Source organism: Oncorhynchus tshawytscha, linkage group LG11 (genome assembly GCF_018296145.1).
Source record: "Oncorhynchus tshawytscha isolate Ot180627B linkage group LG11, Otsh_v2.0, whole genome shotgun sequence".
Classification (NCBI taxonomy): Eukaryota; Metazoa; Chordata; class Actinopteri; order Salmoniformes; family Salmonidae; genus Oncorhynchus; species Oncorhynchus tshawytscha.
Window position 1 is genome coordinate 17346427 of NC_056439.1, and position 18712 is coordinate 17365138.

An 18712-nucleotide genomic window follows, 5' to 3' on the forward strand; every position below is an offset into this window, starting at 1 on the left:
AAAAGTTGCTAATTAGCTAAAATGCTAAAGTTGTTCGTGATGAGATTAAAACGGGCAACCTTTGGGATGCTAGACCTTCGTTATACTCCCACCCATCCACCACAACAATTTGGTTTTGCCTTAATTAAGTAACCAACTGTTTTATGTAAATCCCAAATGTAACATATCATATTAATTTGTACTATACTACGTCTAGTCTATGAGACCAGGCTGCAACCATACGCTCCAAAATGCGATGTAGTTCGACAAGAACACTGACATCTTGCCAAGGCAGAGATGCATCGAGACTCACTCGGACACAGCAGTGGACGCATACATTCTGGACTAATGGCAGTGGCCAAATGTCACCAGCCCAACACCTTTTGGTGTTTTGTTTAAACGATGTTTAAACGTGCGTGGATAGCCTAGTAAAGGAGCCCTTTAAAGAGATTGTTTGACAATCAGATTAAAACATCAAGACTAGTTGTGTTTGTGCCTCTATAAAAAGGTAATACATGTTAAAAGTTAAATGACAAATCTTTACGACTAGGCTCACAGAGATCCTATTGAATTAGGCTAATATAGATTAATCGGCCGTGATTAGGAATCCCATAGGGCGTGTCGCACAATTGCCCCAGCGTCGTTTGGGTTTGGTCGGGGTAGGCCGTCATTGTAAATAAGAATTTGTTCTTAACTGACTTGTCTAGTTAAATAAAGGTAAAAAATGAAATAAATAAAAATGGACGTCCCAAGGAATCCCGGATAGCACGGACCCCACCACTACCGACGCTTCGTCTGCAACAATTCAGGAACTAATGCGCATGCGCGGGACTCCATGCTGTTAGAGGCGAGTCTATGGTAAATATATAAATAGGACTTTGACCTATTATAGTGAGTAGTCACTAGCCTACATGTTCTTAGTCCTCCATAGAGCTTTGCTAAAGACCGATGTGGTTATTGGGGTCGTTTTATTCATGTTATAGGCCATTACATGCTAAAGCAACACAATTGTACATACATTGCAATGTATTTAACCCCATTTGCCAAATACAGTATAGGCTATAGGGCCTATTATGTTTTATCTTTTTTTAAGAAACACAATTCAAGCTTGAAATTTCCGTGTGGTTTATTTGCACTCAATCATGTGATAAAGAGCTGCAAGAACACATAGGATAAAACAAAACCAAACCTCAGTGAAAACACAGTAGGCTATTCAGCACCAGTGAGGACCTCTTACACTGCAGTCATATCATGTACAGTGTGGTTTTGGACTATGGCAAAACAATAAAGTATATTCTTCACAAACAAAAAGTCATATGATATGTGGATAACTGTAGCTTACAATGGAACAGTGTCAAGACAATTTGAAACCCCAAAAAACATCAGTGGTTTTCGTTGACACAATCTTGAATAAGCATGCCGTCCAGTAATATAATGACAGTGCATTGTTGAATGACATTATGACATAAACACATAACAAACCTGAAGAACTTGCATTTGTACATTTCCATTTCCATTATAATACCCAAGATTCAATCAAATTAGATTATGCACTTCTCTTACCCAATTGACAGTGTTACAACATTGGAAGTGTCAACCCAAAAGATATACAAAACTGTCAAATACTTTTCAGTGCAAGACCAGAATTCCCTCAGTGTTGTAAACAAAAAAAAAAGAATCCCAAAGACATAAAGGTGTTATGTGCTCAGTAGTTAGTTTGCACATCCTAAAAAGAATCACAATCATAAACATGCTATCTCGAGTAACTGTATATGTGTTTAATGTGAGACTTCTCTTGTGAGAAAAAGGCATTTCCGAGTGATGCTAGCTAAACTTGTCGCTAAACAGACAGAGAAAAGTAAAGAAATATCATTTCACCACTTACACATAGAATGATGCTAAATATGAGTCATATCAGTGCCTCACATATAATTTGTTCTATGCCACAACATACATACAGTAAACACAGCGTAGGTTCATTCACATTGATGGGAGATGAGATGACCAGGAAGGAAGAGAGTGCTACGATATTCAACTCTAAACAGCAACATAGAAGCTATAACGACTCTGAACTTACTTGGCCTAGGTATTTTGATGCCCGATGTCATCCTTAGTTGTTCAGGACTCATGATTATACTTTTGACAGTGCTGTAAAGGGGAATGACATCTTTTCAAATAACATTGTAAGATAAAAACTTTTTTTTTTTTTTTAAGTATTCAGCTTGCATTTGACTTTTCGTCAAAATTAGACAAATGGAATCACGTTATTTCATGTCAAGTGCTTTGAGATATTGTGTAGTAAATAACTAATCACGTGAATTCATGACTGTTCTGTATTGGTAGAAAAAGTTGTTTTGTTACACATAAAATCATGTAAGGAAAAGGCAGCTAAGTAGTACATGATACAAGTGCAATATTGTAGGTTAAACAGTGAGGTAAACCAATGAACAACTCAACCCCATCCTCCCCTCACCCCCCTTAAAACCATTAGTGTATAATGACATTGAGTACTTCCTCTAAAATACATACATTTATCCAAAACAGTCAACTAGCAACTTAGCTACCGTGCAAATTTAGTTTAGATTTGTCAAAAATGTGTTAAGCCCAATATTGTTCAGGGTTTGACCATACAGGCAGATATTCCAAGAAATATTAACATTAATGACATCAATGTCATATGAATGTTACTCAGACCCTGTCGTCATATATACACTAAATACGTGAGTTCGTTTTTGAAATAACATGTAAGATTTTCTTTTCTTTCTATGCTTTCTGGGTGAACGTAACAAGCCGTTTGTCTTAGTTGACCCTGAACTTTCCTTCAGGTTTCATTCTAATAGAGAACTACAGTAATTGTTTGGTTCTAGAACTCACTACTCTTCCACACAGTTACCAGATGCCACTGGATCGACCACCTGGGGGGGCCAGAATCCTTGCAGAAGATCTCTTTGGGATTTTATCATCAACCTGGGCACCTGGAGAGATTGATAAAACAAAAAGTGGCAAATAACAATCTGTTAGGTTCACAAAATGTAGCTAATTGTGCATCTTTCCAGTAGAGACTGAAACACATAGATATAGTAGATACTGCATTAGAGCTGGTGGTTAATAAAGTTATATAGGCCTTAGAGGGAGAGATGCAAATTATACCAATTCTAAATTGCAAAGCGATGTGTGTGTGTGTGTGTTACCAGAGAGGCTGAAGCTGGACTCATGCAGGTCTCTCTGTCCTCCGTGCTTGGTGTGTGGTCGTGTTGGAGTGTCCCCATCACATGGTCCACAGTCCTTCTTCCCAGAATTCATCAACGCTACATCTCCTACGTAGGGCTCACGCTCCACGGCCTTTAGGGCCTGACACTGAGAGAGAGAGACACACACATGTGCACACGAGTAAGCAGAGATGCAAACACAGACACGCGCGCACACACACACACACACACATACACATAGACACACACAATAATTAGTCTCTGGTTATACACACAGTCATAACACATGAATAATACTTCATGACAATCAAGACAATCTGAAGCAGGTACGGAAAGTGTATGCGATTCAAAGATCACCTTTCATCTGCGGCAAAATTCATAGGTAAAGGAACATTTTCAAATCCACATCCTGTTTAATGGCTTTTTAGAATACCTTCTCCCGCTGCACCATCTTCTTGTAGAGGTAGTCAGGGAAGGTTCTGAGAGGATAGAACTTCCCAGAGCCCTCGGAGCACGTGAACACTCCGTTCTCATAGACCAAACGACCACGGCTAATGGTAACCAGTGGGACACCATGGCAGCGAAGACTCTCGTACAGGTTGTAGTCTCCACCCTGCACCTGTGTGTCCACAGAGATGGTCCTGGACACAGAGAAATGTATTGTCTTAACACATACAATTAGGTTATTGGTCTCGTGTGGCTCAGTTGATGAGAAAAGCATCTGATAAGTGGCATATATTATTATTGTTACTCTATACTGGGGCGGCAGGGTAGCCTAGTGGTTAGAGTGTTGTATTAGTAACTGTAAAGGTTGCAAGTTCAAATCCCCAAGCTGACAAGGTACAAATCTGTCGTTCTGCCCCTGAACAGGCAGTTAACCCATTGAAAATAAGAATTTGTTCTTAACTGACTTGCCTAGTTAAATAAAGGTTAAAAAAATAAATAAAATTAAAATAAGTACTCTTAGAGGTAAAGGATCCTGAAAGAACCTTTTGGGTTGACACACCGGCATAATTTTTCTAGTTGAAAAAGGTTCCAAGAGGAACCCCTCTGAATAGGGTATTCGGGGAACCCCTGTGTAAAGGTTCAAACCAGAATATTTTTGCGATAATTTTTTTTCCTTTAATAATATATTGTAGAGGTGTCAGCCTATCAGATAGGAGGCGTGGCTTATTGTAGGCGTGGCTTTCAGGTAGTTATTTTTGGCCACCCGTTCATTTAAATGTCATTCCTGTTCATCATGTTACGTTTGAATACTGTAAATTTGAAAAGTTATTGAACATTTTTGCATATTACATACTTTTATATAATAATAACATTACTGATTACATATAGTAATAAAGTTGCATAGGCATCTTGAGGAACTCACCTCTGTTAGCCTCATTAACTCTAAAGGGTGGCCCAAAAAATATCTATCTGAAAGCCACACCCCTTCTAAGACACATCTCCACTCCAGGGTTCCCTAGGAACCCATTGCTACATTGAACCATTAAAGATTCCTCCAAAACCCCTCAACTAACCAAAGGTGCAAATATGAACCGTTTACTAGCAATGGTTCCTCGAGTCGCCACAAATTCTAAGAGTGTATAAAAGAAAAAACCTTAGCATCCCCCAGAGGGTAAACGGTCGCCGTAGCGGTAGTAGTGAGAAGGGAGGGAGTGAGGGGACCGTGGATACGGTTACATACCTGGTCCCTTCAGGGTCCCAGACCACCACGTCAGCGTCAGCCCCTGGGATGATCCTACCCTTCCTGGGGTACAGGTTGTAGATCTTAGCTGCGTTGGAGCTGGTCACCGCAACAAAACGGTTCTCGTCCATCTTGCCTCCGACCTACAGTAGCAGAGCGTCAAAATGCTCCGTGTCGGAGGGAGCAAACCTGTTATCAACATGTCAAGCACTAAACTCAAACAGCATATGTGTTTGACGGGGACCACGCACAACAAATATTGCAACAGATACATGTCCAACGGCAACAAGGTATCACGGTAGTAGTTAGTTACAGCAGTCACAATAGCAGATCCAACCTTTCTGTTGTCTTTCTATACAGCCGTAGATCTTTGCCTAAGTACAAACAGTAGAGATACATCACGTTTGCTTACAACTCCTCTCTCCCAGATGACGCTCATGCGGTCCTGGGTGCCCGGGACTCCGTGGGGGATCTTTGTGAAGTCGTCCTTGCCCATAGCCTTCTGTTTGGTGGTGAAGGGGCGGTGGTCAGACGCCACTACGTTCAGTGTGTCACTGTAGCGGGTCAGAGGGAAGGAGGAGAGGATAGGTCAGGGGGAAAATATAGGGAACGCAAATATCAATTCTATTAACTTTGATAACACGGTGTTCAGAGTTTCATTGTTAAAGCCTAATTATTATAATTTTTTTACCCCCTTTTTCTGCCCAATTTCGTGGTATCCAATTGTTAGTAGTTACTATCTTGTCTCATCGCTACAACTCCCGTACGGGCTCAAGAGAGACGAAGGTCGAGAGCCATGCGTCCTCCGAAACACAACCCAACCAAGCCGCACTGCTTCTTAACACAGCGCGCATCCAACCCGGAAGCCAGCCACACCAATGTGTCAGAGGAAACACCGTACACCTAGCAACCTGGTCAGCGTGCACTGCTCCCGGCCCACCACAGGAGTTGCTGGTGCGCGATGAGACAAGGATATCCCTACCGGCCAAACCCACCCGACGACGCTAGGCCAATTGTGCGTCGTCCCATGGACCTCCCGGTCACGGCCAGCTGCGACAGAGCCTGGGCTCGAACCCAGGGTCTCTTGGCCGACTGCGCCACCCGGGAGGCCCCCCAGGGGGGACATTTTGTTGAAATTTTATAATACCAACAGCAAAAATGATTTACATATATTAATGAGAGCTACAAGACTGGTGCCTGGATTCAATCCAACACAGATGTATGATTTGGGCACAGCGGTAGAATTTAAAGGCAATATCCCAGACATCACATTCGCTGAATAAATCACCTTCAGCAGGGTACAAAGGAAATGTGCCCCTCTTACTTCCCAAGTAGACTCATCAGGTAGGTGTGTGTGTGTGTGCTTTTACTTTCCCAGTAGACTCATCAGGTAGGTACGTGCGTGCGTGTGTGTGTGTGTGTGTGTGTGTGTGTGTGTGTGTGTGTGTGTGTGTGTGTCTGCGCGCTCTTACTTTCCCAGTAGACTCATCAGGTAGTGTGTGTGTGTGTGTGTGTGTGTGTGTGGTGTGTGTGTGTGTGCTCTTACTTTCCCAGTAGACTCACCAGGTAGGTACGTGTGTGTTTGTGTGTATGCGCGCTCTTACTTTCCCAGTAGACTCATCAGGTAGGTGTGTGTGTGTGTGTGTGTGTGTGTGGTGTGTGTGTGAGTGTGTGTGTGCACGCTCTTACTTTCCCAGTAGACTCATCAGGTAGTTGGGTGTGTTTGGGTCCAGGCGTAGAGGAGGAACAGTGACGTAGGCTGCAGCATGGGCCCAGTCCTGATGGTAGTACTGCAGACCGTTCAGCACCGCATGGGCTGTGGTCGTCTCCCCATGGACCACTTTACCTATAGGCAGATTGTATAGATGGATTTATACATATCCATATACAGTGCCTTCGGAAAGTATTCAGACCCCTTGACTTTTTCCGCATTTTGTTACGTTACAGCCTTATTCAAAAAATTATTCAATCGTTTTTTCCCCCTTCATCAATCTACACACAATACCCCATAATGACAAAGCAAAAAACAGTTTTTTAGAAATATTAGCTAATTTATATAAATATAAAAAACTTGAATATTACATTTACGTAAGTATTCAGACCCTTTACGCAGTACTTTGTTGAAGCACCTTTGGCAGTGATTACAGCATCGAGTCTTCTTGGGTATGACGCTACAAGCTTGGCAGACCTGTATTTGGGGAGTTTTTCCCATTCTTCTCTGCAGATCCTCTCAAGCTCTGTCAGGTTGGGTGGGGAGCGTTGCAGCACAGCTATTTTCAGGTCTCTCCAGAGGTGTTCGATCAGGTTCAAGTCCAGGATCTGGCTGGGTAACTCAAGGACATTCAGAGACTTGTCCCCAAGCCATTCCAGCATTGTCTTGGCTGTGTGCTTAGGGTCATTGTCCTGTTGTAAGGTGAACCACACCAGTCTGAGGTCCTGAGTGCTTTGGAGCAGGTGATGCATGATTCTGCCACCAAAGACTTCAATCTTGGTTTCATCAGACCAGATAATCTTGTTTCTCATGGTCTGAGAGTCTTTAGGTGCCTTTTTTCAAACTCCAAGCGGGCTGTCATGTGCCCTTTACTGAGGAGTGGCTTCCGTCTGGCCACTTTACCATAAAGGCCTGATTGGTGGAGTGCTGCAGAGATGGTTGTCCTTCTGGAAGGTTCTCCCATCTCCACAGAGAAACTCTGGAGCTCTGTCAGAGTGATCACCGGTTCTTGGTCCCCTCCCTGACCAAGGCCCTTCTCTCCTGATTGCTCAGTTTGGCCGGGCGGACAGCTTTAAGAAGAGTCTCGGTGGTTCCAAACTTCTTCCATTGAAGAATGATGGAGGCCACTGTGTTCTTGGGGACCTTCAATGCTCCAGATAATCTTTTGGGTAACCTTCCCCAGATCTGTGCCTCGACACAATCCTGTCTCGGAGCTCTAAGGACAATTCCTTCGACCTCCTTGGCTTGGTATTTGCTCTGACATTCACTAACAACTGTGGGACCTTGTATAGACAGGTGTGTGCCTTTCCAAATCATGTTTAATCAATTGAATTTACCCCAGGTGGACTCCAATCAAGTTGTAGAAACAGCTCAAGGATGATCGATGGATACAGGATGCACCTGAGCTCAATTTCGAGTCTCATAGCAAAAGGTCTGAATACTTATGTAAATAAGGTTTCTGTTTTTTTATTTTGAATACATTTTAAAACATTTCTAAAAAACAGTTTTCGCTTTGTCATTATGGGGTATCGTGTGTAGATTGCTGAGGATTTTCTTTAAATTAATCAATTTTAGAATAAGGCTGTATCGTTACAAAATGTAGAAAAGGTCAAGGGGTCTGAATACTTTCTGAAGGCACTGGACTGTGATGTGTAGTATTGGCCAGTTACTGTAACAAACAAACAGACAGACAGACAGACAGACAGACAGACAGACAGACAGACAGACAGACAGACAGACAGACAGACAGACAGACAGGCGGGGTTCCAAAAGCACTTGTAGTGAAGATCAGCCCAAGCCAGAAACCACGTGAAAAGTAATCCGCGGTATGCACAGGACAGGATACGACAGGACAGAACAAGACAAGATACGACAGGACAGGATAAGATATGCTTTGGCCTTACCCTGCATCTTGGCTGTGGCAAGCACATCTCCTGCTGACATGCTGGACACGTTGACAAGGTAGATAGGACAGTGGGCCTGAAAGAGAACGACAGAGAGTGAGACAACATGTCTTAGAGAGAGTTTCACCAGAAGAAAACATGCCAAATGCAGGACTGGTTCCAGATACTGCAGGGTATTTCGGGGGGCAGTTACCATTGTACTGAAGTGCTTGATGATAAAGAGAATGTAACAACTTGATACAGAACACACACTCACCCTATTGGCGATGGTGATCGCCCGATGGGTGGCCTCTGCCTCCAGCTGTGAGAAAGAAAAAACAATCGGATATTGTGTTGAGTTGGTAGGGTCATTACAATATTATGAAGGGCTGATATCTATAACATAGGCACTGGAAATGGTTCACTGGGAAAACAATAAGACAATAGAACTGTAACGGCTATGTCTATGAAGTCATGAAAGAAAAGGGAAGGAGTATGTGTCCATTATGAGCACAGACTACAACAGTAATATATAATAATTTCATGAGAATATATGCCATTTAGCAGACACTTTTATCCAAAGAGTAAAGAGAGTGTCTTACTTCCTCTGGTCTGCTGATCTCAATGCCCTCTGGGCCACTGATTCCCAGGTCCAATGCCTCTTTGGCTCCCTAGAAAACACAGGAATCCTGGTGTATGTGCTGTATCACTGATAGAAACCGGATGTGCACTAAATATGGCTGACGGTTCAACCATCACGAACGTTGGATGTCCGTTCAAGTCATTTTAACTCTACGGCAGGGATGGGCAACTTCGATAGGGGTGGGGGCCACAAAAAGACGGGAACTCATCATGATGGGGCGCAATGGTGCATGGGTCAGTTACAATGGTCCCCCTCCAAAAAAGTTGCTCTATGGGGTCTGTCTCACCTCTGACCTTACCACACAACAGCCCTAGTCTCCTTTGTGTGAATAAAACTGCTTACTGTGATGACAGTCCCTCTGTCAAACCAGCACCAGTCAGTTTCTCACACTTTTGTAAACTGTTTGTGTCAGCCAATTTCTTACAGTTGGATAGATAAGGGTTTTTAAAAGTAATGAATGAAATTAAGCTGACTTTTTCGTATTTCTTTCTGAACAAAGACATGATGGAAGAAAAGTAATTGATGTGGGACTACATATCGAACCAGATTCGGAGACTCACCTCGGCCACTAGTTCTCCGTTCTCAGCGTGTACACGGGCCACGGCCCCAATGTCCTTACAGTTCTGTAGGGCCTGGAAAAGCTCTGAGTCCCTCAGCATGAACAGGTCCTTATAGGCCATGAACATCTGGAACGAGTTGATCCCTTTATCTCGCACCAGGCTCTCCATCTCAGCACGCACCTACAGGTCAGGGGTTAGAGGTCAGAGTTCACCTGAACAAGATGAACACAGTTAGGAGTAGGGCTGTTACAGTATTACAGCCGCTCCGACGGCCACGAGTCATGACGGCAGTCAAATTGCAAGTGACCGTTTAGTCACGGTAACTAGGCTTCTCCAAGCTCTGATGCTGCTGGTCATTAGTAGCCTACAAAACTTGCTAACTGCCTGGTACTCAGCACTCCATTGTCCCTTCATGAGAGCCCATGAGCTCATGTTGCTCAACATTTCTATAGGCTATGCAATTGTGTGAGAAAACAGAGTGATGGCCTCTGTTAAAAAGAGGAGGATCCCATCAGCCCCTCTATAGACTAGGCCTACTATATTGTTTTCTCAACTTTCCTAATATTAAGCACATTGCTTCTCTTTATAACAGGAGTATAGCCTACCTGGCTGGCATGAAAATGAACCACGGGAAACACGTTCTCCATACACTATTTAAGTGCATAGATGACATGCATTTTTACCTCCCGCCCCTGTTTCGATTACAGGTGCATGATAATGGTCCATTCTAAATCAAAACAAATTTCACGCATATATTATTTAGTATAAGTAAAGATTAAATCAAGAATAGTCTAAATGGGTGACAATATTAGCCTATCACTTATATATTATCACTTGAGAATGATAACAATCTTAAGGCAAGAAACACTACATGCTTTTTTTATGCAACTTTTTCAAATCATAGTCCCACACCTCATGTAGCTTAGCCCATGGGCCTATATGTTCTGATAAGGTTTGTATCACAACTAAAATAACTTCTTAAAATGAAGCACATTAATCCGCTATACAATGTGTATAGAGCCTAACTGGCATACATATGCAGTGCGTGAGTTTCAAGTTTGGCGAAGATAATTTGAACCCATAAAAATGCACCTTCATAATAAAAGCATTACATGCATAATTGCATTTGCGGTCACTTTAGATAATGGTGTTTTACTGCTAATGCAACATTCGCGCTTATAGCCTACTACCGTGTGCATTACTGTGCATATAAAGTGAAGAAATAGCCTAATAGTTCATCAACATTTTAAGCTAAACGTTCTGATCTGTTGCTTCAGGCTCATTGCTCATTGTCCCAAACATAGTCTGGGACAACTGTCCCAGACTCTGTGTGGAATATTTATTTATCGCACAAAATAGAACACGTCAACTTTTGTACAATGGGGGATAGTAAATTGACATAGGCTAGTAGTGCTTTTGCTGTTCGTTAGGCCTACCCATCTTGTTGGCTGACGAACAGTAAATGTGGACAGTTCTTCCAATATCTTCAATGTGCGCCTCGGAATTGGCGCAGTTGCGTCGCCGATGTGCCTGTCTTCACTTGTTTGTAGCCTGTGAGAAAGACCCGATCACGTGACGGACAGCCAGCAGTTATTTCCTTGACAATCACAGGCTGACAAAATGGCGTGACCGCCACAACCTTAGTCAGGAGTCATACCTTTTCATACTATTGTGCCAACCTGAATCGTAGTGTGTTGGCATCGATATTGTCCTTTCAGTGACATTTGCAAGCACATTTCCAGCAACTATGGCGGATGTGTAACCAGGTCAGTGCAGTACAGATCTTAGCTGAGCTAAATGAAACGGGTATGAAAACACCAGCTATCAAGGGAGTGTGACAGTTACCTTGGGCCCCCACCAGGTGACCCCCATATGCAGGGCGTAATCGCAGCAGGCTTTATTGTCGGCCTGGGAGCGGGCCTTCTCGTAGGCTTCCAGTAGAGATTCATTCTTCTCTGGTAATACATGTCCTATAACCATGGTGGTACCTCCAGCCAGGGCTGCCTGTTGACAGAACCACCAGTATCTCAGATCAGAGAAGAGACAGACATTAAAATGATGGATACCATTTTACATAAAGGTATATTATACTGAACAAAAATAGAAACGTAACCTGTTGGTCCCATGTTTCATGAGGTGAAATATACATATTTTCCCTTCCATGCGCACTAAAATAGTATTTCTCTCAAATTTTGCGCACATGCCCAGTAACTTGAGGAGTATTTCTGTCCGTAATAAAGTACTTTTGTGGGGAATGACTCATTCTTATTGGCTGGGCATGGCTCCCCAGTGGGTGGGGCTGGCTCCCAAGTGGGTGGGCCTATGCCCTCCAAGGCCAGCCATGGCTGTGCCCCTGACCAGTCATGTGAAATCCATAGTTTAGGGCCTAATGAGTTTATTTAAATTGACTGATTTCCTTATATGAACTGTAGCTCATTATAATTATTGAAAATGTTGCATGCTGCATTTATATTGCTGTTCAGTATAGGTACTACATTACATTAAGAAATACTTTATAAAAGTGTTTGTAAATGGTTTATAAGTAGGAGGACACTGAGACACAGCACATTTAAGTATCGCTAGGCAAAGGCTCCATAATGATGTCTGGTCTGGTTAATTAATGCCAATGACAGTATAGGGTTAATACATGCATCCATTATTCTCTATAAATTCCGGGGGCGAGACATAATTAACATGGCAACATACCTCAGGTTGAAAACCAACAGTAAAAGGTGTCAATTACCCCTAATGTTTATTTACTGGATGGGAGGTGAAAAACATCCATCAGTAACTAGATTAGAACATGGGAAAGGGACTGGGAGATAACCCATGGCGTATAATGAAAAGATATTACAGAGCATGATGATGGTCAGTGAGCTAATGTATATCAAGGAACTGTCAGTCCTTTCATTGTTCATTACACTATCAATCAGCTATATATATATATCCCAGAGATTCCAAGGTATGAAAGCTTGACTACTGCTCCATTACATATTTGTGAGTGTACTAAATCCTTACAAAACCAGGTTGATACTGATGTGAACAACAAATACATTCTATATGAAATCTTTCCAAATACTTGTAGTCTGTTACTAAGTGAATGCTCCAAAGAGCATCTTTGAGTCAGCTGACCCTAGAGAGAGTGGAGTACTGTCTGGTAAGGATTGGGGGTGTGTCTAGTGTGTTGGAGAACTATTGTCTTCAAGCACAATGGCCTGAGTGAAAAGGCTTCGCAGCAGTCTTTGCAGCAGCCTGACGGTAGCCATGGAAACAGAAACTGATCTGCATTTGTCTCTGTACTCTAGCCGGGCAGCACGGCAGCAGCTGCCCGGCTAGACAGATCCGCCAACCCCAGTAGAGCAGAAAGATAACATCTCCTTGGCTAGCTTGTCGTTTATGTCTAAAAACACAGCTATGTACTCAGACTCTATATGTCATCTCTGGGTGGTAGAGAATAGAGAATGATGATTGATGAGTCATGCATGCCCTGAGGTGATCTGGGATAGCCCCAGTCTCAGTGTGTGACCCTCCACCATTTTCTCTCGCTCTCCCTCTCCCTCTCTCTCATCTGTCTCATTATCTTTCTCATTCTATCTTTGTCTGTCTGTCTGCCTGTCTGTCTGTCTGTCTGTCAGTCTCTCTCGCTCTCTCTCTCTCTCTCTCTCTCTCTCTCTCTCTATCCCTGTAGCATCTTCTCTCGCTCTCATCCGTCTCTCATTCTCTCTTTGTCTCACTCTCTCTATCTCTCTGTCTGTCTCTCCCCATCTATCTCTCGCTATCCCTCCACCATCTTCTCTCTCCAGTCTGTTCAGTGCCCTGCTGTGCTGACTGCATCAGGAGTCAGCACACCCTGCTACAGTTTACACAGCTTTCTGCCACCTTATCTATATCAATAATTTATGGGGTAGGTGAGATATGTAATAAAATAAAATAAAGATGACTCAGAATAACGGAGAATATTATATAATAAATAACTTGAGTCAGCAGCCTTATGTATCCAATATCTTTGTCTAAATCAAAGCAGCATCTCTGAGTCTGAACCACGCCCAGTTTATTACTGTAGTAGCTCTCTGAATATTTCTTGGTCTCTACCCAAATCCCTAATCAATCCCTAATCTCTACCCAAATCCCTAGCTCCTAGCTACTTCTGTAGATCAAAGAGTAATTACTTGGTAATTTGGTAATTACTTCAACGTGCCTTCTGATAGGCTGAGAAGGGTTTTGGCCATAGGGCCTATCGTTTACACTTTTCATAATCTTTCACATCTACAGGACAGAAGTGTCTAGGGATGAGGGGATGAGGGGCTAGGGCAGGGGTGGGCAAACATTTGGCTCGAGGGTCACATCAGGATTTTGAAATTCAACGGAGGGCCGCATTTTTTGGGGGACCGATTGTTTGTTAAAATCAATTTGCGGGGGCCTCCCGAGTGGCGCAGCGGTCTAAGGCACTGCATCGTAGTGCTTGAGACGTCACTACAGACTCGGGTTCGAGTTTCCTCTGACATACCCCCTTGGGTTGTGCCATGGCAGAGATCTTTGTGGGCTATACTCAGCCTTGTCTCAGGATGGTAAGTTGGTGGTTGAAGATATCCCTCTAGTGGTGTGGGGGCTGTGCTTTGGCAAAGTGGGTGGGGTTATATCCTTCCTGTTTGGCCCTGTCCGGGGGTGTCCTCCGATGGGGCCACAGTGTCTCCTGACCCCTCCTGTCTCAGCCTCCAGTATTTATGCTGCAGTAGTTTATGTGTCAGGGGGCTAGGGTCAGTTTGTTATATCTGGAGTACTTCTCCTGTCCTATTCGGTGTCCTGTGTGAATTCTCTAATTCTCTCCTTCTCTCTTTCTTTCTCTCTCTCGGAGGACCTGAGCCCTAGGACCATGCCCCAGGACTACCTGACATGATGACTCCTTGCTGTCCCCAGTCCACCTGGCAGTGCTGCTGCTCCAGTTTCAACTGACCTGAGCCCTAGGACCATGCCCCAGGACTACCTGACATGATGACTCCTTGCTGTCCCCAGTCCATCTGACCGTGCTGCTGCTCCAGTTTCAACTGTTCTGCCTTATTATTATACGACCATGCTGGTCATTTATGAACATTTGAACATCTTGGCCATGTTCTGTTATAATCTCCACCCGGCACAGCCAGAAGAGGACTGGCCACCCCACATAGCCTGGTTCCTCTCTAGGTTTCTTCCTAGGTTTTGGCCTTTCTAGGGAGTTTTTCCTAGCTACCGTGCTTCTACACCTGCATTGCTTGCTGTTTGGGGTTTTAGGCTGGGTTTCTGTACAGCACTTTGAGATATCAGCTGATGTACAAAGGGCTATATAAATAAATTTGATTTGATTTGACATATTGGTGCGGCTGGCTTCTGGGTTAAGAGGGCATTGTGTCAAGAAGCAGTGTGGATTGGCTGGGTCGTGTTTTTGGAGGACGCACGGCTCTCGACCTTCGCCTCTCCTGTGTTCGTACGGGAGTTGCAGCGATGGGACAAGACTGTAACTACCAATTGGACACCACGAAATTGGGGGGGGGGAATGATGTCTCGCGGACTGGATTGAAGTGTCCGGCGGGCCAGGCAAGCTGGGAAGATGAGTTTATTTAGTTGCCATGGTACATGGCGGTCCACTGGGTTACCGAGAGAGGAAAATATGTTTGCCAGATGGTCGTTTCCCACTAGACTGGGCCAATTATTGTGTATTAAATGGTACATACTAATTATGTATCTGTTTTTCCAGTTCAGTTCAATGACCTACCATATTAGTATAATGTATTACTAAATTCTCAGAGGGTATTGTAATAATGACATCATTGCAACCATTTTGCTTCCACTGGGATTTGAATTGCTGTAATTGAGTAATTGGCATTGCTAGTCAGACCTTGCCACAGGTTTCTACCAAAATACACACATAAGGAGAGTAATGCCAGAGTCCTAAAGCACCAGCCCTTTTTAATCAATGAACCAACCAATCAAATGTGATTGACCCAGCCCCCTTTTTGCAACCACATTATCACAAGGTTTTGTTCAGTAACCCTGCCTTAATCTCCAGAGCATGCGGCAGCACAGTGGCAAAGAAAATCTCCCTAGAAGGAAGAAACCTGGAGAGGAACCAGAATCAGATGAGAGACCCATCCTGCACTGGCTATACCGGGTTACTGAGGGTAATGCCAGTGTCGTTAAGCATGGTACTTCCTCACAACCTCACAGACAGTCGTAGAAAAGCTGTAGATCATTCGTACCTTGGTGCCGCTATAGTAGTCGTCTACGGTGGTAGCGTTCATGAAACTCTGCTGCAGGTGCACGCTGGTGTCAATCCCCCCGGGGAGGACCAGTTTCCCAGAGGCGTCAATCACCTTGGCCCCTCCTGGGATCATCAGCCCCTCCCCCACCTGCTGGATGATGCCGTTCTCAATGTACACATCCGCCTCCTGCGTGACGTCATCGTTCACCACCTGGTGTCAAAAGGGAGAAAAGAGAAATCAGGTGTTGGACAGAAGAAAATGCATAAATGAAACAGGTAATAGTTTTGTAATGCTTCACAATCATTTATTTTAGACGAACATATAACAGCCCAACAACAACAACAACAGTCAACAGAACACACCCACCTTGCCACCCTTGATTAGGATCCTGGTTGTCGCTGAACTGGAAGACATGATGGCTCTGGAAGAGAGAGATCAGAAGTGAAGGGTTGACAAAAATACTACCATGCTTTTCTCATTTGTGGTGCAGGGAGTTACAGCCCCAAAATTGATATTGTAGAAGAAAAAATATTTTTTAAGACCTCTGCATATTTTCTCAGGAAGAGAGACAAGCAGACAAAAAAAAAAAAAAAGTTTCACTCTCATGGAGAACGGTATTAGTTTCTGACCAGTTATACCACCTCAACTACAACTAGGCTGACAAGCTATGGTACCACTTACTGTCATTGGCATTGCATTCAGATGTGAGGAGGCAGTGACCCACTGAAGAACACAAATGAATTGCTGTGTTCTAAAACAAGCTATATAGCACAATAAACATTGTGTTCTCAACTTGGCATGGCCAGGCTGCTGTGACATCAACGAATGGGCCTGAGGCGGTGTCTGTCACTGAGTATGACCAAACATCCCTTAGCTTATAGCTGTCCGTCTGCCTGCCTGGACTAAAAGTGTTCAACAAGTCACACACTGGTTCACACTTTTCATCCATAACCATCATTTTTTTCTCCCTTCTAAAAACGAAATGTAGCACATTATAAAGTGAACCTGTACATACATATTGTAGAAGTGTGCTGTGGTACGAGACATAGAGGAATTTCTTATCGCATCCGAACGTTTAAAATATTTCAATATTCCAATACTATAATCTTTCTTGGATTAATATGAATAAAATGATAAATATCCCCCAGGCACTCCTCCTCTTTATGTGTGTGTGTCTAGGTGGGTGTGGGAGTGGTAATGTATGTGACAGTGTGGGTGAGGCAGCCAGCAAGTTTACCACATGCTCTCTATCCTCATGGATCCAGATGCGGAGCTGAGATCATCTATATAAAACGATGACATCTTGCACATGAATGCTCAGACTCAAATCAAGGTCAACCGTAAAGGCAAGACAGCTGATGTCTAAAATGTCATATCATGTTCATTTTGAAAGCAAGGGAATATGCACCAACCATTGGTTATCCATCACTTCCACTGACCCACATCTGGCTGAGTGTTCTAGGATTTAGGATTAATGAATGAATGAAGTTACAACAATATGCCTTTCATGGATAGAATAGAAACAAATAGCCTACAGGCTACCTAAAAAAAGAATCGACTCATTTTAGGGTGGAGCACAACTCATCAGTCTAGGCTAGCGCACAAATAAAAGGAAGGCAGTCTTCTGTAGCTAAAATAATTGTCGAAGCTAAATATATTACTATTTACAAACAGCGTTTAGCATATTCACACAAAATTGACACAAACCTGGATATTACAGTAGCCAACGTAGATATTTATTTGGAAAATTGATCATGGAGTTTGAAACGTCCCAAATAGATTCCCTCATAAAGTATAGCCATTTCAAGGTTTATAGCCTAAACCTGTTATAGGCTAGTCTGTAACAAATACGGACAGGACACACATGTCATTTACTAAGGTTTTAAATCACTATGTAAATAGATCTAAAATGATAAATTCCACATCCCACTTGACACAAAGAAACACCGGCCTTCATCCCTCAGGATACATAACCGACCCAGAAAACGATTTCCAGAAAACGGTTTCCAAACCCTCCTACCCCCCCATGATGACGGACCACTCCATAATAATCACCCTCTTCCATCCCACCGCCTAAAGATCATGTTGCACTTGCATCGTAGTAATCGATGGGCCAAATTCATAGCAAGTGTAATTGGATAGTTATAGCATTTAGCCTATGTCCCCAGTCTGAGTTCCATATACCGTCTGTCGGTATGATCATGTAGGTTCTAATTTCGACTACCCCCCAAAAAAAGCCAATGAATGGCATGAAAGGAATCAGGATGACAAAATCAGAAATGAAAAATACGCAGTCAGGTCTCCGGGTAGCAATCCCTTTACAGACATTCAGCCAGTCGGCATAAGAAACAAAGTATCCACATAAAGCAAGCATCCGTGTCTAGGGACGATCCATACACCCGCATAGTCTGGGCCCTCAAATCGAAGCCTCTTCACATAATTCTTAGTAAATAGCCTATCAGTACGCTATAAAGTTGCACATCTCAATCGCGCTCCACATACCTCTCCTAAAGGCCTACGGCTCCAAAACGCCTTTTCGGTTACTTTATGATAGACTACAGCAGCACCAATCCGTTGAATGAGACGAACACTTGCTGCAGCCAGGGGCAGATGCTTCACTCTGAATCCAGCCTGCTCAACCTCAGGTCGCAGCATCCAAGTCCGTGCGACGTGCAGACGCTCCAATCACCGATAGGGAACGCAGACTCGGTCACCAGATTAACCAATTACTTTGCACTTCAGGCGTGTCCATTTGGAAGGGGCTGTACCATTGTGGGAGGAACAGGGTGTGAACTGTGATTACA

General features: G+C 43.4%; 1 protein-coding gene across 2 annotated transcripts; it reads right to left on the reverse strand.

Moving 5' to 3' along the window:
* Positions 1-1087: 1087 nt before the first annotated feature.
* On the reverse strand, positions 1088-18687 carry LOC112261531 (dihydropyrimidinase-related protein 5). Of its 2 annotated transcripts, none has more exons than XM_024436943.2 (14): positions 18411-18687; positions 16275-16329; positions 15906-16118; positions 11518-11676; positions 9673-9852; positions 9072-9140; positions 8747-8791; positions 8491-8566; positions 6565-6721; positions 5288-5429; positions 4876-5018; positions 3622-3829; positions 3171-3336; positions 1088-2954 (listed from the first exon to the last, which is right to left on the reverse strand). In XM_024436943.2, the coding sequence occupies exons 2-14, from the start codon at positions 16320-16322 to the stop codon at positions 2869-2871; spliced, it is 1692 nt and encodes a 563-aa protein (XP_024292711.1). In that variant the 5' UTR covers positions 16323-16329; positions 18411-18687; the 3' UTR covers positions 1088-2868. The 2 variants fall into 2 exon arrangements, with proteins under 2 accessions (XP_024292711.1, XP_024292712.1); XM_024436944.2 differs by lacking the exon at positions 18411-18687 and adding an exon at positions 16590-16633.
* Positions 18688-18712: the final 25 nt, after the last annotated feature.

Bases quoted from the DNA above. Each gene is read 5' to 3' on its own strand.
- LOC112261531 (XM_024436943.2), bottom strand. From the start codon at position 16,322: ATGTCTTCCAGTTCAGCGACAACCAGGATCCTAATCAAGGGTGGCAAG. The intron at 9,141-9,672 runs GTGAGTCTCCGA...TGTGTTTTCTAG, and splicing joins ACGGAGAACTAGTGGCCGAG to GGAGCCAAAGAGGCATTGGA. The intron at 3,830-4,875 runs GTATGTAACCGT...CTCTGTGTCCAG, and splicing joins TGGGACCCTGAAGGGACCAG to GACCATCTCTGTGGACACAC.